This window comes from Platichthys flesus, chromosome 18 (genome assembly GCF_949316205.1).
Source record: "Platichthys flesus chromosome 18, fPlaFle2.1, whole genome shotgun sequence".
In the NCBI taxonomy this organism is placed as follows: Eukaryota; Metazoa; Chordata; class Actinopteri; order Pleuronectiformes; family Pleuronectidae; genus Platichthys; species Platichthys flesus.
The window spans coordinates 1,120,792-1,145,122 of record NC_084962.1 but is presented as its reverse complement, the minus strand read 5'-3'; the positions used below and the strand labels follow the sequence as shown (position 1 = coordinate 1,145,122).

Below are 24,331 nucleotides of genomic sequence, written 5' to 3'. Positions count from 1 at the left end.
ATGCAACTCAGAGACGTTCGCTTGGTCATTGTTCGCTCTCTCCACCGACAACTACAGGCTTAAACGTGCGGGTGCTCGGGCTCGCAAGTGCTACAACGTAGCCCTAGTCTTGTATGAAAATTTTTACTCTCTGTGGAAACACAATTGATTCAATCTAAATCAATTGAAGATCAGTGGAAAGATCAGGATTGAATGGTCTGCATGTGCTGATTGTATTCCACTTTCATCAAGTGGAAAGCTTCTTCATTTGGCCGTTGTGCTGCACAGATGGGTCCCGTCAGACCTACGTTAGTGTACACACTGCAGTGGGGCTTCCAGGCGGTGGGGTAGGGAGGCCAGAGGAAGGTGGCTGCGACTGTTTACACCTCTACAGATCAGCTGCTTCAGCACACAGCAGCCTGAATAAGCTGCTAATGCTCTGGATGGAACATGACCCATCAGTCCTGCAGGTCATTAACCGGCTCTGACAGGCTGTTACCATGGCACCTGTTCCCATGACTTCTGTTCCCATGGCCAAGAGCCTCCAGGGGAAGTTTGGCCACTCAAGAGAACAATAGTGTTATTTCTAGCATTTCCTGCTGGTTACTATGACCAAACGACACACCCAGCCTGTTCAGCTGCAGGAGCATGAACCCACTGGTGTGTGTGTATGTGTGTGTGTAGGGCAAGCTGTACGTTACAGGTTGGTCTTAATAAAAACAACAAGATATTAACTTTCTGTTTTCCTTCTTGTCATATATGCTTCATTAAAGAGATGTGAAGTTACTCTTGTCTTTTGAATTTGGCGTAGGTGTTTTTATCCCTTTTATTAAGCTCAGATTTGAGCTTCTCATCAAACATGAACTTTGGTCTCCTTACAGTTTAGTGAGGCACTGTAAATCAAACTTCATCGTCTCACACACACACACACACACACTTACACTTACACACACAGAAACACACACACACACACACACGACCTGGCTACTCATCTCAGATCCTTTAATTATCTCTGGGCTGCATCAGTGCTTAAGGTAGAAAGACGTTGGGCTTCACACAGTGCGCTGGTTCTTTATGCTGTGCTCTGACACTCGTTTTGCTAAGGTCAGTCTTGGATGTGGTTAAAATTCAACAAACATGCAATACAGCACACAGATCTGCTTTGTAAAGATACATTTGGTCTACTAATATATCAGTGGACATCATGAGTTGTTTCTCTAACTGAGGGAAAACCACCACCAGCATTCTAGCATAAGTCTAGAGCAAACAGCTCTGCCAGTGGTCACAAGGAGAAGTTTAATTGTAATGTCAGAGAGGTTTTAAAAGTTGTAGTTTCCCTAAGTCATCTTACAACAACCTGTATAATTCAATTCATATTTCACGTGTGTGGCACTAAATCATAACACACATTATTTCAATGCACTTTAAATTGTACGATTGGGTTTCAATCACACAGGACAAATTAAATAGATGATCAGTCAGTAAATAGTGTGACCTAAGATTCAATAGACCAAATTGTATTATTCTTTTTGGTTCTAATATAGTAGTTGTATTAACTTGTATTAAATTTGAATGTACTACTCCTCTGCTATTTTTCCAGATTTTATAAACTTAGCTGGTTGGGGGGCAGACAGTTTATTTAGGGCAGTGGGGGAAGACTGCTGGTTTTGCCTGTCTAATAAACGTTGTCATATATATGAGAGTTGCATGCTGCATCCAAAATGGAATGAATGCTGTGTCTCCTAATCAGACCAGGTTTTCCCCAATAGCATTACCAATTATCTACGAAGCCCACCTGAACACCTCCTTGACAGCCAGCGGTGAAAGCATGACAGGTGGCTGTACATGTCATCACTGTTCACATAAGCAGGGGCCCAGAGTTATCTACAGAGTCCGACATTGTCTTTGCACACTGAACTAATGTAATTTCTTGTGACCTCTGATTGACGTAGTCGGATGTCGTTACTGCTGGTGCGAATAACAATATTATTGTATCTATGCTAACCATTAACCAGCAGTTATAACTTTGTGTATCTTGCCCCAGGAATACAATTTACAGTGGTTGCTGGTGTCACTAACTTCATATTTCTCAGAATTAATTCACCAATAACCACGGTTTGGTTTATAATTGGTATGTTGATATAATAATTACAGGGCCAGCACTCTTAAGGCACTTAAAGTGTCCATTAGCACAGGTAATAAGTGGTTAAAACGGCTTTTCATTGTTTTGTTGACAGAACAACTGATTATTACATTCACATAATCTCCCTAATAAATCCACCAGCGTCTGTCTGAAATTCTTTTAGTGGAACTGTTTATTTAATCGACTTCACACTTGGCATGTAAATTGTGCATTGTCTGAGAAAGTGTAGCATTGAATTTGGTACATTCAATATTAATACAAATTTGTTGTACAAAGTAATTGTAAAAATGAAAAACATTGACTAGGATGAATAGGAAGAACGTTTTATAACTTCAGTCTGCAACAAAAAGCTCTACACACAACGTCCAGCACGCAAAAATAAATAAAAAAAGTGACTATTAGTATATTGTAGAGCTGTTTGAGAAAGACTCATTAGACAAGGAATAATTCTGAAGTAGCTCCGGAGCATAACCAAAGGTCAAGAGCAAACATTATGCTATTCGAAGAGAAAATTCCAAATGGTTAAAAACCAGGGTAAAACCACAAGTTAACTGTTCCTTTGAGGCAGGCTAACTGCTCTCCTAATCTAATCGCGTCACAGATTTATACGTTATGATGCTACAACATAATATTGCCCATGAAACACACAGCATATTTGCACAGATGAAGCGATTCCTCAACCAACTTCCCCATAATGTAGGAATCACGTTTTCTCAACGATCGAAACATTTGCAAATAAACACAACACATTTGTGCAGGAATCTGGCAGGGAGGTGTGTGTAAGGAGCTGGGAGCACGAGGAGGCAGTCAGCGTAACCTGCACACATTAAGTAGCCACAGAGTATCTGACGGTCCACTGCATGTGCCTGTCTTTCAGAGAGTAAAGACACAGTTGAGCTGCAGGGACACCATCTGTTGGTTCTGATACTCCAGGACTAATTAATATCAGCTAGACTAGCATTCAGAAGAGTGCATACCCCCAGCAAGGCCAAACAGTCCCTTTAAATTCTATCAAGCATTGATCAGTCTCCTAAATGCGCCATTTTGTTTCATCAAGATCCATGAATTGTTCACTGTGAAACTGGCAAAAACATCAAACAATGCAATGTCAAAGAAAGTAGCCTTTATATTAACATATATCAGTGGTCCAAAGTCCTTTTTTAAGATGAAAGTAATTTTGCATTTCATTTGGAAATCCAGGTCACAGAGTCTGCAGGAAGAGTGGAGAGGCACAGAATCCAAGTTGCTTGAAGTCCAGTGTGAAGTTTCCACAGTCAGTGATGATTTGGGGAGCCATGTCATCGGCTGGTGTTGGTCCACTGTGTTTTATCAATTCCAAAGTCAATGCAGCCGTCTACCAGGACATTTTAGAGCATCCTTCTTTCCACTGACAAGGTTTATGGAGGTGCTGATTTCATTTTCCAGCAGGACTTGGCACCTGCCCACTCTGCCAAAAGTACCAATACCTGGTTTAATGACCATTGTAGCACTGTGTTTGATTGGCCAGCAAACTCGTCTGACCTGAACCCCATAGAGAATCTATGGTATTGTCAAGAGGAAGATGAGCGACACCAGACCCAACAATGCAGACGAGCTGAAGGCCACTATCAAAGCAACCTGGGCTTCCATAACATCTCAGCAGGGCCAAAGACTGATTGACTCCATGTCACGCCACATTGATGCAGTAATTCATGCTAAAGGAGCCCTGACCAAGTATTGAGTGCTTATATATATGAATATACTTTTCAGTGGGCGGACATTTCTGTATTTGTTTTATTGGTCGTATGTAATATTCAAATTTTCTGAAATACTGAATTTGGGGTTTTCATTAGCTGTTAGACATAATCATCCAAATTAAAAGAGATAAACACTTGAAATATTTCACTCTGTGTGTAATGAATTATAGTTTCACTTTTTGAATTGAAATATTGAAATAAATGAACTTTTCCATGATATTCGAATTTATTGAGATGCACCTCATGTGCAAGGCAGAAAAGTTATTACACTTACACTATGAATTGTTGAACTGTTCTCAACCGAACCCAACCCAGAGGGATTAGATGGTCAGACAATCCTCACTCCCAACTGACCACACAGACTCTTGTTTAGGACCCTTACCTTCACACCAAATACCTGGGTTCCAATCCAGAATTCCTGTCTGTGGTTAGGTTTAAACAACAGAAGGTTTTGTATATGTTTGGACTCTCATTTACACTAAATTAGAGAGTGTGGTATGGTTTGATAATGAAACGTATACCGACTTCAAAACCAGAATACCTACTCATCCTTGGTACGTCAGTATACAACAATCAGACCTTCCCCTCCTTCTCACAAAGCAGGTTACCACCTTGACTATATTTTCACCAGAAAGTGTTCAACATCTAACCTCACTGTAACCCCACTTCATGTCTCCGACCACTTCTTTATCTCTTACTCTCTCCCACTATCTCAAAACAACAACCCCACCACATCAACAGAGTCTGTACCTGTCCGTCGCAACAGTCGTTCCCTCTCTCCTGCCTCTCTAGCCTCCTCTTTTTTTATCAGCCCTCCCTTCCACTGACTCTTACTCACTCATGCACCCTAACTCTGCCTCAGACATTCTCCTTTCTACTCTGTCCTCCTCTCTTGACTCTCTCTGTCCTCTTATGTCACGACAGGTCCGCAAGTCCTCCCCAGCTCCCTGGTTGTCTGACTCGGTGCATGCCGACAGAGCCACTATACGAGCATCAGAAAGGAAATGGCAGAAATCTAAACACCTGGAAGACCTGCTCGCATATCAGTCTCTTCTCTCCTCTTTCTCTGCCTCTATTTCCACAGCCAAAAGCACTTTTTACCGAACTGCAATTCAATCCTCATTTTCTAACCCCAAAAAACTCTTCTCCATCTTTTCCAACCACCTCTATCTTCCCAACAAGCCACTTCGTCAACTACTTCACAAAAAAGATAGATGACATACGCTCTTCATTTTCTGATCCTCCCTCTATAAATACACTTCCATCAACTTCATCTTCATCACCTTCGCTTTCCTCTTTCACCCCCCCATCAAGTTCTAACCTTCACCCGCCCGACCACCTGCCCCCTTCCCCTCTCACATTCTCAAGTCTATCGCTCCTAACCTTCTTCCTTTTCTCACCCATCTTATCAACATTTCCCTGTCAACTGGCTGTTTCCCTAATTCTCTGAAGGAGGCAAGAGTAAATCCTCTCCTGAAGAAACTCATCCTCGATCCGTCTGAAGTAAATAATTACAGACCTGTCTCTCTTCTTCCCTTTGTTTCCAAAACTCTAGAGCGCGCTATCTTTATTCAACTCTCCTCCTATCTTAATCACAATAACCTTCTTGACCCTCACCAATCTGGTTTGAAGGCAGGTCACTCAACTGAGACTGCCCTCCTTGCTGTCTCTGAGCAACTTCACACTGCTAGAGCTGCTTTTCTCTCCTCTGACCTTATCCTTCTAGACCTCTCTGCTGCATTTGACACAGTGAACCACCAGATCCTTATTTCCTCCCTTCAGGACCTGGGTGTCTCAGGCTCTGCTCTCTCCCTGCTCTCATCCTACACCCCAGTTCGTTCACTCCGCTCTGCTTCGGCCAATCGGCTTGTTGCTCCCTCACTGCGAGCTAAACACTCATCAAAATCACGACTGTTTGCTGTCCTGGCTACTAAATGGTGGAATGAGCTCCCCATCGACATCCGTACATCAGAAAGTTTAGGCATCTTCCGCCGAAAACTAAAAACACAGCTCTGACTATACCTTGAATAATAAAAAAAAATACTAACAATTTAGTAGCACTTACTTATAGGACTTTGTTATTTTGAAGAAATTGTACTTTCTTGATTCTTGTTGTCCTGGGTCTGTACCCTCAGGGTTTTATGCACTTATTGTAAGTTGCTTTGGATAAAAGTGTCAGCTAAATGAAATGTAATGTAATACGATTCCTGTTTTGACTTTGAACACTGCAGAGAACAATAGAAGTCTATCAGACTACCTTATGTAGCCAGTGTAAAAACGGAAGCCAAAGGATCCTGACCAAGATGAGAGACAGTGCAAAACAGCAAGCTGAATAAAAAAAATGAATGTTAGTGTGATGGAAATTTGACCTGGTGAGACTTCTGAAATAAAGAGATCAGAGCATCATAGTCTTTTAAGTAAACTTTATTCCTTGCATGGAAGGTCAGACAATCATACAGCATGTGAAGTGCATTAAGAAACAGTTGCAGTGAGGAGATGTGTTTCGAGTCTATAGCTGAGTGTGTGAACTTTGTGTGTGTATGCGAGCTATGTGTCTGAACTGAATGAATAGGAAAATCCCAGGGGATAAGACACGCTGAAGGCTTCTTTGAGGTCTTGATGGGGGGAGACCAGCAGTCTCAGATGTGTGGCCCTGATGTCATCTTGACAGTTACACAAGCAGAAATAGTATGCATAAGCAGAGATAATGTATAGTGTGGGAATAATGGTAAAATGTACAAGTTCAACAGCTTCAAAGATCAACTCACATATTCAGTATGAAGACTTTATTGGTTGTAACTGCAATCTCTCATTACAAAATAAACCATAAACTGAGAAATTACTGTGGTGACAGCAAAATCTGCTGTAGAATACATTCAACAGTTGCATTTCACGTGTCAGAGAAAAATATGAAGGCACAAGATTTGGCGAACCTGGAATGTGTTTATAGGCACTTCACTGAAAAAGTGGTCAAAAATAAGCTTTACATAATCCTGATCATCATGAACTATGTGTGATACTGTGGAACAGATGTGCTATCTCAGCCTTTCAAAACAACCAAAAAATGTTTTGTCAGTATAAGTGGCTGATAATCAAATGAGAATTCACCATAGTATGACGACGAGACTATTCCAGAACCAATCTAAAGGATAGATATGCTAGTTGTACCCACAACTGCTGCAGGGTGAGAGATAAGAGGCCTGGATTAATTGTAAACGGTGGTCAACACTCCCATCTTGACATTAAGAATTTTGCTGAGTGCAGAGAGAAGATGGTAAAGGGATATGTACACACTAGTTCTGTTCCAATATTCCAAGTGTATGACTCACTGTGAATTCAATCAACTTCCGTAGATCAATACAAATACCTTCATTTCTGAATATCCTAATGTTCAAAATTGGTTGTGCCGATTCTCTTAGAAAATCGTTTTCCTGTGGTATACTTATCATAGGAGGGAGTTAAAACCACTTATTATATTGTTCACAACATATATCCCCATACTTCTTGGTGCAATTTCCAAATGAGGCTGATAGCCCTTAAAATCATTTATATATCAGTATATAAATTTATATACTGTCAGTGAATTTAATACCTCAGAGCCATTAGGTAATCTGACAAAAATACACCCTGTGTGTTAAGATATTGAAGGGGGAAAACAGCAGTAGCAAGAAGACAAACAAGACTGTGTGACTGTGTAGGTTAATATTGTTCATCACTACAGCCTCAGCAGATCTGTCTAAGTACATTTTTGTATTCCATTAAGTTAATGTGTTTGCTTAAATCTATTCACAGGATGCGTTTTACGGTTTTAAGTCTTATACTTTCACCTGCAGTCCTACGTGTCAAATAAATAAAAAGTTTCTTGAAAACACTATTTGTAGTGACTAAATTTTCCAAGAGAACTGATTGGTCATGCTACGCTTATATAAATGCTGACCCGTTATCTCAAAGTAGCTGGGCAGCATAAATTACCATGACGATTTACCAAGGGTTAAACCTGAAGTTACCTCACTGAACACAAATCCTAATCCAGAGTGCAGGTATCAGACACAGAGCCAGTAGAACAACACACACACACACACACTCACTCACACTCACATTAGCTGTTCAGACGCTCATTGAGAATGCATTCTCCAGCCCCTAACACTACACCTAAGGTATTAACTCTCACACAACCTATTAACAGCGTGTCAGAAAGTAAGATCGCTCCATCTTTTACACACACGGTATCTGGCAGCTGTGATAGAGGCACATATTGTGAATGTTGGCTGGAAAAACCCTGTCAAACCAACACCATCCGCACCCTAAGTGCATTCATACTTAGTCCAGACCATCAGAAACTATGACTCTATCCTTGTTATTCAATTAGTTAGCAATTACCATGTTGGCTTCTCTCTTCACTTGAAATTGATAATGGCAGCAAAATATTTCTACCCCTATAATGAATAGATAAAGTTTGTAGTTAGGCATACAGCTTGCAGCGGGGCATTAACTTTGCCACTTCCAATGCATCCGTGCTTTCAGATTGCCAAAAAGAACTTCGAACTGATGGTGCATGTGGAAGGAACTCAAAATAAATACAAATGCTAAACCTTTGTGTTATAAATTAAAACTCACGTTCAAAATAAATCAAGTGTTACAAAAAACGTCATTGCAGAATGATATATTAACTCTGAATAAAAATAAACAGTCATCCTGTGATTAATACGGAAGATCATAATTTAACAGAAGAAAATATATATTCTATAGTTTAATTAACCAGATAAATACATAATAAAAAAAATGCTTAAGATCAGCAATAAATACATTTTGATAAATAAGCAGTGATGACCAGAGCCCCAACACTAAAGACTCTGAGAAACAAACATGACCATAATATTAATAATCATAATAATTGAATATGGTGGAATCAACAGAAGAGTTCAGGTTCACCTGATTTCAGACAGCTGTCTAACATATCACCTCAGACACAGAATTGATCTGAGGGGGTTTGGAAAGGTCTGGGATTGAAAAGGATAAGCAGCTGAACTATTTAGGGTTTAATGATATTAACTTTGTAGCAGAGTTTGAACTCTAAAGACTCTGAAGTACAAATTAATAGCAGGAACCTGGCAATGGCTAATAGGTCACCCTAACTACCAAAGAAAAGACATTATCTTTCTTACCTTCTCCCTAGCCAAAGTCTTGTATTTTTCCAGACAGACTTCAGTGACAACAGCAGTCAATAGAAATACTTTTACAGAAAGACTGAGAAAACAGCCCCCAGTGTTTTCTGTGGGTGATCCAGAGATACTAGTTCAGATATGCTGATGTTGATCTAAAGCAAATCTATTTGAACTCATTAAATATAAACTAAATTCCACTGACAGTCAATGTTTTTGTATGTAGGCTGAAATCTTAAGAGACTGGAAGAGGAAAAGCTTGACTATACAAGTTAATAAAGGGAAGTGAAAGAATATTTCTTTTAATTTGAGTGAAACTCCCCTTTAATTCAAGCTTTGACTTCAGAATTTCTATTGAATCCTGTTCAAAATATTTGTGCACTCACAACCCCTAGAAAAAATTACTGACCACCAGCTCAGTGAAACACATAATCCAAGTCGGCCTCACAAAATAAACAATTACATGGCAAGGAACAGGAAGCTGGACACAACTAGAAGAGAAGTCTAATTAAGAAACATTCTCCTGTTCACTTTTTGGTAACTATCATTTAAAAGTTGAACACTGAGCTATGATTAGCCTGGAGGTGTAAAGATTGCAGCACAGGTAATAACCCTCCACTGGACAATGAACACACAAACTGCCCCAACTGCCACTCTGACTGCACCAACAAGTCATTAACCTACTTTATAGTGTGACCTCTGAGCTTCTTCTCAAAATCATTCACATTTACTTAATCATGGCCTCCAATGCAGGGCCTGTACGTTCAGAGTTATTGAAGTTGATGGTCTCAATCGTCTCCTTCCCTCCTGCTCTCCCTCAGGTCAAACAATGCCGGGGTCCACCTTAATCATCAGAGATTGAAAGCCTGCTGAAGATGGGGAGACGACGAGAGGCATCCAGGAGGGGGGACTCAGAGCCACTCTGGCTGCCCATGCTGCTCTGGTACCCCTCTTGGTCAGACAGAGAATCTGGGGGAATGGAGGGGCTCTCTGATGTGGGTTGAAAACAGCAAGGAGTGGTTGGGGAAGAGGGGACCAGACCTTGATGCTTGCATGGAAGTGGGTGCTCCAAGCTATGGCCAAAGAGGCTGGTAAGCTCCTGGCTTGAGTAGGTGAAAGGCTTGCTCTGCAACGCCGTCAGGTCTTCAGTGGAGAACACTGGTGTAGGAGTGCCTGAGGTGGGGTTATCATCCAGGCCGCCTGAGCTGGGGAAGCCAGCGAAGCTGAAGCTGTGTTGCAGCCGAGGGCGCACCATCTTGTTGAAGACAGAGAGGGGAGGGGGCCCACGGCGCTCCTCTGCATTGTGAATAAAATGGCAGCGAGGGCCGTATGGGCAGAAACCAATTGTGTGGAAGGTGCGGCACAGATCAGTCTTATACTTTGGGTGACGGCTGAGGCTGCGCAGCTCATGCAAGCCATGGGCAAATTGGCACTTATCTCCGTACTTGCAGGAGCCGTTCTCCTCAAAGGGTCGGCACAACTCTGTTTTATAACGGCTAGGGTTGACTTGGCTAATTACCCCCACACACACTTGATTACCTGGCCGCAGCCTGTCCCCTAACTCTGAGTAAGAGCGCTCACGAAAATGGTTCTCCTTGTTGTTGACACTGCAGCTGTTACCGAGCAACACTGAGGGATCCATTTTATGGCTGTTGACAAACTGATTCTGAATGAACTTCGTACTGGGGAGGCTGACTGAGTGACGGCGCTGGAAAAGGCCTACTGGAGAGGGGGCCTCCACCACCTTCCTGTCCAGCAGAAGCTCAATGGGGTTGCACGAGTGGTTGGCACTGGAGCATGTGGCAGGCGTCAGCGGATTTCCACCAAGACTATTGTTGTTGCTGTATTTGAACATCTTATTGTCCTGTAAAGGGAAGAAAGTTAAGTAAGTGCATGGTAATATTAATAGTTTCCACCATGGTAATATAAATAGTCAGTGACTAGTGTGTGATGCGTTTACGAATCCTTTCTGAGCAGTCTATTCATTTGAACAGAACCTCTGGGTAAAGCAATCGGAAAGCAGTCAACGTTCTCACAAGCAGGTTTGGGACCAAAGAGCTTTACATTTTAAATACTGATAATAGCTTGGCAATATGCACCAAAAATCCTAACTAGTTATGCTGAATAGCGATACACAAATCGATATTTTATTAAAAAAAGACTGTTAATAATATAATAAATTAAACTAATTTATTTAGTATTGTACAAGTAGGTAAAGAAGCCCTAAGGAGAAAAGTATAAGTCTCATAAACTACTCATGGAAGAGTTTTAATAGATATTTTATAGTATGTCTTTGGAATTTAGCCTTTGCACTGGTGGTTAACTGGCGAGTGTTAGTTAGCGTCATCTTGGAAGTGTTGCGAGCGTGGCGCACACTGACCAGTCACAGATTAAAAAGTTAGATGGGTCACGATTACTTTTTACGTGATTTACGTTTTAATCCCACAATAAAATCAGAATGAATAAACTGAAATGTATCCTCTAGAAAGTACTTTAGCCTCAGACTATTACTCAAAATGTACAGAACATTTATTTTATACTGGAAGCTAACTTCTTTTAAAGAATCTGGCAGTATCAGAGTAAATAGAGTTTTAAGCACTTCAAGTTAAATTTGTGCGACTTACAGGTTGACATTTCTAAAAAATGTATAACTCCATGTTAAGTGGGTGTTTTTATCTCTATGAGATACTGGGAACCCGTTTTACACTTCACATGAACATAATACAATCTTTTTTTTCCAAAATTAGGTAATTTGTCTCTACTAATCCAGAATAAAAAGGGTGATAAAACAAACATAATTATCCTCGATAGAAATATAAGATATGGTCTATAGAACTCATGTTGGTGGTTGACTAAGTCACAAGAATTTTTTAAAACATCATCGTATCAGGCCGTCATGAAGTACCAGGAGCGGTCGAGTGTGTGTGTTTGCTCCCAGACAGCGCACCGGTCCGGAGGCTCCATCCCCCCCCCCACCGCTCACTCGCTCAGAGAGACACAGTGAGATCAGAGCTCGTTCACGTGAAGCATCCGCTCAATGACTGACTGCTTCTTAACTATGGAAACCGTGAGAACACAGAGTTTCTCTGGTCTCAGCTGCTCACAGATCAGCGCGTCAGCTTCTTGATTAGAGCAGAAGCTGCAGTTGGTTTCTACCGAGCTTCAGTATCTGTGGTCGCCTCCAGTCTGACCTGCTCTCGCTTTTTGTTTTAATATTTCGCCAACTAAAATATATATGTTTAAGCTATTAGGCTGCAGCAATATGTTTTTATTTATTTAAAAATAGGGGACTTCTTATTTCATACATGTTCCATAAATATGAGTAGGACTCAAATAGCCCTACAAAGTTCTGTGTTTAATTTATTTCAAAGTAAGCCGACACTTCATATTTTGTTTTTTTGTTATTTTGTTGCTTGTCTGTTTGAGTAGCTGGCTGAAAGCAAAGAAGTAGTAGGCTTAGCTTTTATTGGTAACCTAACTGTTACGGTTCATTGTTTCTGAAATAAGAGGCCTGACTGCTATGTTCACAGCAAACTCAAAAAAAAGAAAATATTAAGCCATGGTTTAACTGCACTATTTTATTTTGTAACACCCTGTTAAAAACAATTTTGTTTTTCAATAAAATAAAACATTTGCATAAAGCAAGCAAATCCACTTTTCCATGTTAAGAGCATTAAAATGAAAAAAAAAAAAAAATTATGGAAAACAAATCAATGAAGGGACATTTAGAGTAGATAAAAATGTGTGATTAATTGTGATTAATTTTTAGTTAACTATGAACTAAATGCGATTATATATTTTAATCGTTTGACAGTACTAATAAATATGAATTCATCCGGTTTCTATAAAGAACCGTTCTAAGTGTTAGTGATTATAAAAGATGTCAGAGGAGCACTGTCACTTGTTGATCTGCACAGAGCAATGCGTCTCAGTATAGAGGTGCTGATTGGATTCCTATAGTGATATATACAAGAGGTTTTTTACCATATCGCCCAGCCCCAGCTAAAGCAGACTTATAATTAATTTAAATTGTATTGTTTGTTCAAAGACTAACGTTTTCGTAGCTTCTTTTCAGGTAGGTCTCTAATACTGCTACACTTTTAAGAGAGTGAGACAAATGAGTCATAAAGTTGTTCTCGACAGCAACTGTGAGCCGTTTCAACATGTACCACAGAGGTCTAAATGGGGGACTCAAAATGTATGGATGGCTGGTCAAACGATGGAGCACGAATGATAGCTTGCATGATCACAGACACATCAGTTATAATCTTTTTCTTTTAACACTTTTTTCTATTTCATCGGTCACATCACGGTTTTTGTTTTAATAAACCAGGTCTTAGTAAGTTGTGCCTACTGGTACCTTGACCCCATCCATGTTGCAGGACGTTAACACAGAGGGGAAGAGGGAGCAAGGTTACGTGGAGTAAGAGAGAGACAGACCCCCCCCCCCTACGCCTCAGGAGAGACACAAATAAGGGGAATGCTTTACATCAACGTAAACGGTATTGCTTTCCTTTGAAATAGATTGTAATAAGTCAATATTCCGCCGAGCCCTAACACAGATTTTTTTTTTTTGGTAACTCTCCTTTTGGAAATCATTGTATGTAAAGACCTTATCTTTACATAATTAATTGTGTAGTGTGTGAATTCCATGCAGATTGATATAAGATGTGTTTTAATGCTACCCTTGAGCCTCAGCGCTTCCACATATTCGGCTTCCCCCCAGAATCCAGAAACGTTTTTCCATAAGAACCAGAACTGATAACTATGAAATGTAAAACTCCACCTGAGAGTAAAGGTCCACATCATCTGCCAAATAGGCAGCTACTTCTGAGGACATTTTAGTGTGACTAGAATAATCTTAATGAACAGCCAAATCTGATTTTACTGGCAACGTTTTTGGTTGGATAAATCCCTATAATGAATACACAGTAACGGTAAATCTCAAAGTGGCCCATTTTTCTGTTGTTCAGAGCATAGGTCCAGATCTTTTCAATTCACACGTAGAGCTGATCTTTAAAATAATCTTCTGAATCAATATTATTGTTAATTGAAACGCTACTTCTTCCACATTGAAGTTAAAACATAATCTGCCAGAAGAACTTCTCTCCTGTCTACAACCTGTGTGTGTGTCTCTGTCACTCTACTCAAACAGATGATACATTTATTTAGGGATTAATCGATGGGGCCAAATCAAGAATCTTGATCGTTTCGATCACTTTAAAACTGATGTCCTGGCTGTTTGTGTCTCGTGTTGCATGTGGCAGGTGAAGTGAGTGTGCATTATTCTTCTTTTCCAATGTGTTTAAAATGCGTGCCTCAAGATTGAATCAAACAGACACAAAGTAATGGTAAATGTTTTTGTATTTATATAGCGCTTTTTCTAGTCTTGATGCCCACTCAAAGGGCTTTACAGTACAGTTTTACATTCACACACACATTCATACAGTGCATCTAATCGCAGCAATTTGTTATTCTATGGGGGGCCATTCAGGGTTCAGCATCTTGACCGTGGACACTTCGGCATGCAGATTGGTTAGACTGGGGATCGAACCGCCGACCTTCAGGTTGGAGGACGACCACACTACGCCACAGCCGCCCCACTGCAAGTACTGTACGGGTCCTAATAACATCTGATTAATGTTTGTCTTTACATGGAAAAAAGGTAGTGTAGGCCAGGGCGGAGTTAGGTCAATTCAACAGGATACTCTGGCATGGTAAATTGTGACCGGGCCAAAGGTGCTTCTGCCCTGATCCTGAAACTGGCAGTATTCAATTTGCAGCGGTAGGCCGCCTGTGATTTAAAGCCTAGTCGACAAAGTTTCCTCTCGTGTGACTGCCCTGTGTCCCCGTTTGGTTCAAACACTCATCTTTTTAAAAAGGGATAATTCACTAATAAATGAGAATTCATACATTATCTACTAACCCCTCTGCCGATGGAGGGGTAACTGCAGCTACTGCAAGTTCTCGCGAGAACACTGGTGAGTATTGCGAGAGCTCGCGATAGCTGCATGACTGCAGGGGTAACTACAAGATAGACAACTGCAGACATTGAGGCTAAAAACATGGTTTAAATGATGTCATCAAGTCGAATTTGAATGTTGGAGCATTCAGACACTTGGATGACACATCTAGAGCAGTATGGAGCCATTTTATGTGTGTTTGTGGTCACCATTTACTTCCTTTGTATTGGAATTGGCTGCAATACTGTTCACCTTAAATGAAGGCAGCTGCTGATATGTCTATTATGTCTTACTTTTTAATAAAACAAGGCTATTGATTTATAACGGTTACGATGGTATTGCACAATCAATGTTGTGGTCCAAATATTTATATCAGTATTCCATCTGACCCACACTGACTTGAAACCATTTAGTTATATTCTAATAATATAACTTGTAGGTAACACTATTGTGACCATTGTGTCGCTATTAGATTAATATTACACTGATGGCTCGCTGCTGGCTTTAGCGCTGTGCGGCAGGAGCATGCCACAGTCTGCTCTCTGCTGCCTGCAGTTTGCCAAAGTGGCAATATATGCCACTTTGGCTCCCTACTGGTGCTTCTCAGCATCTTTATTAAAGTAACCAGGTGAAAACATAAATTTACAAACTCTTAAACTCAAAGCTGCTTGTGACTAGCTTTGCAGCTCATTATTTTATCTCAATTACTATTTTAATACATTGACATGTCTTATTTGAGATTTCAAAATATTAAATTGAAATTCTTTTGAAGGGGACATTTTCCTCCTCCACCTGAAGTTGTTCGTTGTTATATTGGCTGTTAACACAGATAGCTGGTCCTCATTGTCCGTTTCACACTATCACATAAAAGTTGCATCTCAACAGCTCATGGGGAAAGTCTCACCGCTGCAGCAGAGGACTCGCAGCTCATTCACCTAGAACTAACTTGGGACAAACAAAGCCATGTGCTGCAACTTTTTACCTCCGGTGACACAGTTTTAACTGAGTGTATATCCAGACAGACACGGACGAGCCACCACAAGTTAACTAGAAACAGCTAAGGGGATCTGTAGCTGTTCGATTGCACACTGTTTGGTGCAAAGTTCGAATCACGTAACAAGTCATGGAGACCCGTCTAACGTTTTAATCGCTGACTGCTTCAGTGTGCGCCACGCTCACATCACCTCCCAGATGACGCCAACTAACACTCGCCTGTTAACCACCAGTGCAAAGACTAAATTCAAAAGACATTATATAAAACCTCTGAGTGGATGAATGGCGTGTACCATGAGGAGTCGACCACCAAGCGGGTGACCCGAGTTACGTGCCTGAAAAACTTCAAGTCAAACTTGCAGCAAGAAAAGTGGCTAGGCTAATGTTAGCATGTTTGGAGCCGAAAAGACCGTCTGTCGGCCAGCTCCCGGCGATGCGTCATTTACCTTGCTAGCGACTTCTCCGTATTCCAGGAAAGGATATATAACAGTTGCTGTCATGTTGGCTGGTGAAGGATAAGAGCTGCTGTTTCACTTCGGTAGTTGTTGTTTACTGCTCCGTGAAGAGCCCCCTTCTGACGCGTCGTTCTCCTGCGCACTTGGTTTTCAGCAGGCGACGGCCATGGCTGCGGGGTGGGCGGGCCCACTGTGCAGCCTGGGGCACACAGCGCCCCTGCTGGACGCACCTGCCCCAGTCTGGTGCGTCCAGCAGGGGCAGAGTCTGATCAGAGGAAACATTTCAGAAGACACTTTCAAATGAAAACATCTTCCTTTTCCTTGCATGAAGATGAAGATAGTGAAACGCGCTGCAAATAGAGAAGAAAAGACGACGGAAGTGTTTCCGGAGGACAGCTAAAAGTGATGGACACTGCTGCCACAGCAGACACAAAAACTTCCAATACACCATACGAATTCGATTCCACACAGGGGTCTGAAACCAGCCGCTCTGGAGAACTCTGTGTGTGTGTGTGTGTGTGTGTGTGTGTGTGTGTGTGTGTGTGTGTGTGTGTGTGTGTGTGTGTGTGTGTGTGCGTGTGTGTGTGCGAGCGTTCTGAATGCTACGTATATAAGCAGGATAAGAAAACGCTGGAATCTAGAAGTGAAAAGGGGATCCTTGTAGGCTGGTGAAATTCATCACCAAAGGTAACGCAGATAACCAGTCTCAGACAGATTGTTACATGGGGAAAGACATTGAGAGTTATGGAGACACACCACCGAAGATAGTCAACCAGGGTCAGGGACAGCCTTAGGAAAGTAAAGAGTCCAAAGTTGAGGATACTGCTGAGGCAGGTCCGACCCAAAGAGATAGGACTCAGAGAGAATAGGGAGAAAAGAGATATCCTACGAGACAGGGAAAGGCACCAGAATACTTAAAGGAGTACCAGTACAAAAGAGTGTAATGATGAGGAATGTGAAAATGTAGATTATTTCTACAGAGTGGCTTATGATTTACCTAAAACACTTAAATAGGCAATGGACTCTAAGAAGTTAAAAATGTGGGCTGACGCGATGAAAGAGGAGATGAACTCTTTGACAGAGAATGACACTTTCACTCTGAACCCACTGCCAAGAGGCAAACAAGCAGTGGGAGGTCGCTGGGTGTATGCAGTGAAAGAGAGCCCAGATGGATCTGAGACTTGTAAAGCCAGATATGTCGCAAAGGGGTATGCAAAGGGATCGACTATAAAGACACCCTTTCACCGACAGCCAACATGACCTCTGTAGGAGCATTAATGCAGGTGGCTGTACAGGAGGATCTTACTTTACACCAAATGGATGTGAAAACTGCTTACCTCCATGCTCCAATGGACTGTGAAGTATATATGGAGCAACCGGAAGGTTTGAGATGAAGTCAAAAACCGGAGAACAGTTAGTGTGTAAACTCAACAAGTCTTTGTGGTTTAAAACAGTCTGGGCATAACTGGAACATGTTACTACATTTTTACCTTACAGTGAATGGTTTTGTGCAAAATTATGCTGATCATTGGGTCTACAGCAGAAAATCTGAGCACCAGAAAGTGATTCTGTTAGTATGGGTAGTTGACTTAATCATAGCAGCGAGTAACAACACCTTACTCAATGATGTTAAAGAAATGTTGAAGAGAAGGTTTAAGATGAAAGATATGGGTCCACTTAAACACTTCCTGGGTATTGATTTCATACAGAGTGAGGGAGAGATCAAAATGACTCAAAAGAGACACATAGAGAATATATTAGCGAAATTTGGAATGTCCGAATGCAAACTGAGATCCACCCCATGGGAGCAAAAGTAAAACTTTGACAGTGAGGGTGAAGTTATTGATTCAACAGGATATAGAGAGATAATAGGTAGCTTGATATAAATTATGACATGAATCAGACCTGACCTGAGCTGGGCTGTTAGAAAATTATCTCAATACCTAACAGAACTAAAGCAGTAGCATTGGGCTGCAGCAAAACATCTGAATATATGGCTATAGCAGCTTCTACTGAAGAGAGTATGTACTTTGTAAAACTACTTAGAAAAATAGATAGTAGTAACCAGCATGTACCAGTCAAGATATATGAGGACAACCAGGGGGCGATAGCTTCATCTAAGAATCCAGTATGCAGACAGAGAAGCAAACACATAGATATAAAGTTTCACTTTGTACGGTCTGCACACACAGAAGGCAAAATATCTATAGAATACAGTCCTACTGCAAACATGGTAGCTGATATCCTTACCAAGCCAGTGACAAAGGCTAAGTTTGAGAGTTTCAAGGGGTATTTGTTTGGAGAGTAATGAGAACTGGCAAATGTAAATGTTTTGAAGGTTTTAGAACACTGTCAGTATGCCAAATGTTTTATTTTGGAGTTATGTATTTTTGGTTTTTATTTACCACTATAGAGAGCTATACACATATCTTTGAGTGGGAGTGTTGAGCATATTTGATAATATGAGTAGCAGTGATGTCAAATTAGAACATGTTGTGCCTGCGTGCACTGGGATGCTGTTGTGCACATGCGTGGAATAAACTCTGTTAATATTAGCTACTAGAAGCTACTAGCTAACCACTCTGGTGACTGTGATAACGATAGACTGCTGCAGAGCTGTCTAACTCTACAGTAGGGTTATTTTTTTTTTCAATTAAAAAAACAATATAACTAAATTCCAGCAAAATAAATTAATTTGCAAAAATGCAATTCAGTCCAAAACATGATTTATCTGTAGTGGTATACATCGATTTCGGTTTTGATTTACATGTGACAAGACTTTCCATTTTAGAAAGAAAATCTTTCACCTTTTTAATTAAACATTACATTTTTACTGCACAAAAAATAAAACTTATTTATTGTGTCATGCTTGTGTCAGTATCCTCAGGGTCCTTTAATTATCATCAATGAAAGTCATTCAGCAGCATGCATCATTAACAGTACCAGACTTTAGTTTTTTAGCTTACAACACAAATGTATAGTACTACATTGGGTGAAGCAAAAATCGTGGGCAACGGCGCCATCCAAAGGACATAGTGTGCCACAAAAAAAATCACATTTTTTCCCCTGCAAATTAAAACGCAGCTCATATACAAAACTGACACGAACAGACAGAACTGACATCGTCAGACATCACAGTGAATAGTAGCTTTTACGATATACTTGAATATCAGAACAAAGGATTTATTGCAGAGGTTTTTTAGCAACTTAATCCTATCAAGGTGATTTTAAAAGCTAACTATTGTGTAAGAGCATGGACTTCCACCTTAATCATTTGAGGTCAAAACACACTGATTCATTCATGTGAGATTGGAAATGACCCCGCACGTGCATGTACAGCTGCAGTGTCAGATCTGCAGAGGAGTTCTCAGTGCATGATGGGAGTTCCCCCCAGCAATCTTGGCCTATTGCTGCATATCTAAGGGATGCTTCTGGAATCAACTGAGCCAGCCTCAACCATTGGCTTGATTGGGAGATTCAGGTTTTAAGCCTTACCTTAGAGATGGAGTCTATCACCTGAAGCCAAATTGCAAACTGGTTCCAAAGGACAGGAGCCGACAGCTTTCCTCTACGTTTTCCATTCCAGTCAGTTCTTACCCTGCATTTATAATTTCTCCTTTCAAGGCAATGTACATAGCATTCAAATGTGCAGAGCGATAAAACAAAATTGCATGATGACCCATACAATATACTTCTGAGTTCTCACTACATTGTCCCCTATCAGCAGCTTAGAATACACAGTGCAGTTACCGTAAAGGCTCTTCAGTGAGCTACATTTCAACATTATCAAAATACAGTGTAAAATTACGTTGCTTTTGGTTTAGATTATGTCTGTGAGTGATGCGCGTGTGTGAGATCGGATAAGGGGCGGGGCGCGAATTTAGTAGTTGCAACATGAGCACTGACTTTCAGCACACTACCACTGAACACTCGCTTTACTCGTGTACTCTAAATGTCTGTGGGAAATAACTCTAAGTGGCACAACGAGTGCCAGGACATTGACTTCGTGAGCTCTGGACAGCCCTATATTTCGGCGGTTATGTTTTCGGCAGGTGTGTTCGGGAATATCGTGGCACTGCTCCTGTTAAAAGTCCGCCGCGGGAGGACCAACCGGTCCCTTTACCAGGTCCTGGTCACTGCGCTTCTCCTGACGGACCTACTTGGCTCCCTGTCTGTCAGCCCTGTTGTGCTGACCGCTTATTTTCACAACAAAACACTGGTGGCGATGAGTTCGAACAAAGAGGTGTGTTCCTACTTTGGCTTCAGTATGACCTTCCTGAGCCTATCCACACTGGGCATCCTATGCGTAATAGCGCTCGAGCGTTACCTCTCCATTGGCCACCCTTACATGTACGAGCAGCACTTAAGCACACACTGTGCTTACGTTGTCATTACGCTCGTCTACACGGGCAGCATTCTTTTCTGCATCCCTCCTCTCATGGGTTTTGGTGACTACGTGCAGTACTGCCCGGGGACCTGGTGCTTCCTGCAGATGGCTCACACGGGGAAAAACGATAAAGTTTACACCGTTTTTTACGCTTCTATCATCCTCATCATGAGCTCTACGACAGTGGTGTGCAACGTATCTGTCATTTATCTATTGGTAAGGATGCACGGGAGGGGTAAGGTCCGCCGGCTCTTCCGGCACCACAGGTCCATGACAGAGGAGGTGGCTCATCTCCTGCCACTAGCTTTCATCACTGTTGTCTTCATCTGCTGCACCTTCCCCATAGTGGTAAGAGCTCTAATGGTTACAATTTTACAACAATGTGGTTCATCCAGAGGTATCAACAATAAACCATTACAACACAGACGGTTCTTACTGGTATAGAGTATCAGAGTATATTGCCATAGGACAAAAAAGAAACAAAGACATCTCTGTTCAATCTTTTCCAGGTTGTTATGCCGCTGTATTAGCCTTTTATGCTTCATCACTAAAAAAATTTAGTGCTCTGAACTACAACCATTATTTAACAGATATAATTATTTTTTTGTATATATATATATATATATATACTGCTTAATACTGCATATAAAATGGAAATAATATTATAATACAGTATCCCTCAGAATTTAACACTGCACTCTCCATAAATGTGCGCGTTGCTTTGTTTGCTGGATTTCTATAACAGCTGAGGGGAACTGCATTGTAAACATTATAGGCTCTGAGTATACAGTATACTGTCCTTGCAGTAAAGCCTTGTTGTTATGCATTGTTGCACAGTATTCACTGGTTGCTATCGTGATGCAGCGTTAGGCCTAATGCTTATATTATGTTGTAATTATGTATTTCCTTTCTTTCCCATTCCCAACACACACACACACATACACACACACACTCACGCACGCACACACGCATGCACGCACACACACATACACACACACATACACACACACACACACAAACGCACTCACACCTCCACAGCTCAGAGTGTGCATAAACCTAACAGGCAACACGGATAAGCATTACACAGATGATCTACGAGCTCTCCGTTTGCTTTCATTCCACTCCATCATTAACCCATGGGTTTTCATCATCCTCCGCCCCTCTGCTCTGAAAATTATTTGGAAGAAGCTGCAGAAACCCCAGAAGTCCAAACACGTTGCAGGAGGCCTTGCATTACAGCTCCAAAAACAGGAAAATGAGGACAATGGTGCACATGAATGAGTTGCACAAGGCCTCTAGGCCTGTAGCAGATTCTCTGTCTAAGGGTAGGTGAAGTGAACTGAAGAACGGGTAAAACCAAACAGAGCCAATGTTGCCACATCTCATTCAGCAGACACCAGGCAGCTTTCTAGATGATGTTGGAGTGTGAGGTCATGTTATTTAGGCATCTGTTTGGAGTGGGCCTGTCTCTTTTGTTAATCCATCAATCGTGGGTCATTATGCACAGGTTTTGTTGCTAATAAATACAGAAACCTCTTTTATCTGTGTGTCTGACTCTCTGATTTTCTGAACAATCACTCATCCCATTGACCCTAAGGAGCATGTGTTACTGAGGATTTTGGAGAGTGCAGAGTCAATTGAAGTGTTTTTGTTTGTTTGTATGCAATATTTCACATATGAAGGACAGTTTGTTGGCGGACGGAGGGGACCCAGTTCCTTCAGCAGCAGCTGAACACAAGCAGTTCCAAAACGGATCTGGTACCACACAGAGGTGTGTGGTGGAAATTTGGTCAACAAACAAGGATCAGAGTCAAGTTTTATTTTTATTTTTATTTGTAAAAGATATCTGCAGAAAGGATCACACAGGCAAGGTGGAGGCTGCAAGTGAGATGAAATGTGAAGTGTATGTGTTCAAATTTATGTGTCTCATTGATAAAAATGACAATCGGCTGCAGTAAGTGAAGTACAGTTTACAATCTGTTTTGAACTGTGGAGGTTAGAGAAATACAGGTCCTTTGGTTCCTTTATCTGGCAGTTGTTTAAAGTAAGTATTTCTTTCAACAGTGAAAAATGTACCTACAATTTGAGAGATGTTCACCTGTGTTCAGCTTTCTAATATGTGCAGGCTATATTATCTCCTCCATCCATGAAGAAGTTTTGACAGATATCTTTTTTTTCTCAGGAACAACAATGTTCAGTGTCGATAAGAACTATTTATTGAAGGCCTGGTCATTTGCATTAGAAGAAATTGGCAAAAAATTGGGTAACACACATAAAAACTGGGTTTGGTGGCTTGCCAATGTGAAATTTAAGAACTAAAGAGACCAAGAGTTCTGAACATTAATAAAGAAACTGTTCAACAATATAGACAACTGGAGTGAGACCTGGACCTCAAAGCTAGCTATATTTTGAACAAATATATGGCGACACTTATTTTCAGAAAATGATGGCAAGGCCTACTTCAAGACCAATTGCCCTAGGTGAGCTTTTTTGAGATCACGTATCTGCTCTGGACCATGTTACGGTTAAATATCATAACTCAAGGTAACAAAATCATTCAAAATAAAAGTTTTGTTCTCTAATCCTAGTAAATCATAGTTTCTGATGGTTACACCTGGGTTTCTTTAATGATTCAATCACAGCGGCAAAGTTTTTTTTTACAGTGGAGAAGTATTTTTAGTCATCACACATGGCTGTTATGTAACATGGATGTGAGGATGCAAGTTTTTACAAACTACTTTTCTCTTTAGCTAACTGTAGGCTGCACAGTGGAGTTGAGGCCAATTTACATTTTTCTCCCAAGCGTGAGTGTTTTTGTTTCCTCCACATGATTCCCGTCCTGTAGGCCATATGACCTACAGAGCACAAGCAGTTCATGTCAGTCACCTCTTGTCCTCAATAGTTTCTCATTCAAATTGTTTTAAGATTAAGAGATTAAGATTAAGATGCATTTATTTGTCCCAAACACATGCACAGACATGCAAAGGCACACTCATGCAGGTAGGGAAATGTAATCTCTGCTTTTGACCCATCTGGTGCAGGACACACAGAGCAGTGAGCGACCATGTACGACGCTTGGGGAGCAGATGTTGGGGGAGTAAGGTGCCTTGCTCAGGGGCACTAGACAGGGTAGGGAGACTCTTGGATTTTTGGACAGATCTATCCAGGTTCGTCTTTTGTTTTCTCTCCGTGGAGTCGAACCAGAGACGAACCAGAGACCTTCTCTGCCCATAGTCCAAGTTTCTGCCACTAGACCACTGCCTCTCTGTTTTTTACAGCATAGTGGCAGAAATGGGCTTCCATAGCAAGACGATTGAAATTATCCAAAAGCTGCATCTTGCTTCTTCATGCCAAGTGGCCGCTACAGACAGTTGTAAATATTAGACTCGTTGATGCTCAGTCGTATTGTTCAATATGAATTTCTTGCCATTGTTCAATATTTATTCCTTTTTTTGTTACATTTCTGTAATGAGATGGCTCCATAACATATATAGAGAAAAGGCTGTGTCATTA

General features: G+C 41.1%; 2 protein-coding genes across 2 annotated transcripts; one reads left to right on the top strand and one right to left on the bottom strand.

Moving 5' to 3' along the window:
* Positions 1-6,266: 6,266 nt before the first annotated feature.
* zfp36l1b (zinc finger protein 36, C3H type-like 1b) lies at positions 6,267-16,607 on the bottom strand. Its single transcript, XM_062410770.1, has 2 exons — positions 16,423-16,607; positions 6,267-10,884 (listed from the first exon to the last, which is right to left on the bottom strand). Exons 1-2 carry the CDS (start codon positions 16,474-16,476, stop codon positions 9,865-9,867), a joined length of 1,074 nt encoding a protein of 357 aa, XP_062266754.1. The 5' UTR covers positions 16,477-16,607; the 3' UTR covers positions 6,267-9,864.
* A 3,776-nt stretch (positions 16,608-20,383) lies between these two features.
* ptger2b (prostaglandin E receptor 2b (subtype EP2)) lies at positions 20,384-22,354 on the top strand. Its single transcript, XM_062410771.1, has 2 exons — positions 20,384-21,166; positions 21,857-22,354. The coding sequence occupies exons 1-2, from the start codon at positions 20,384-20,386 to the stop codon at positions 22,097-22,099; spliced, it is 1,026 nt and encodes a 341-aa protein (XP_062266755.1). The 3' UTR covers positions 22,100-22,354.
* The last annotated feature ends 1,977 nt before the right edge of the window (positions 22,355-24,331 follow it).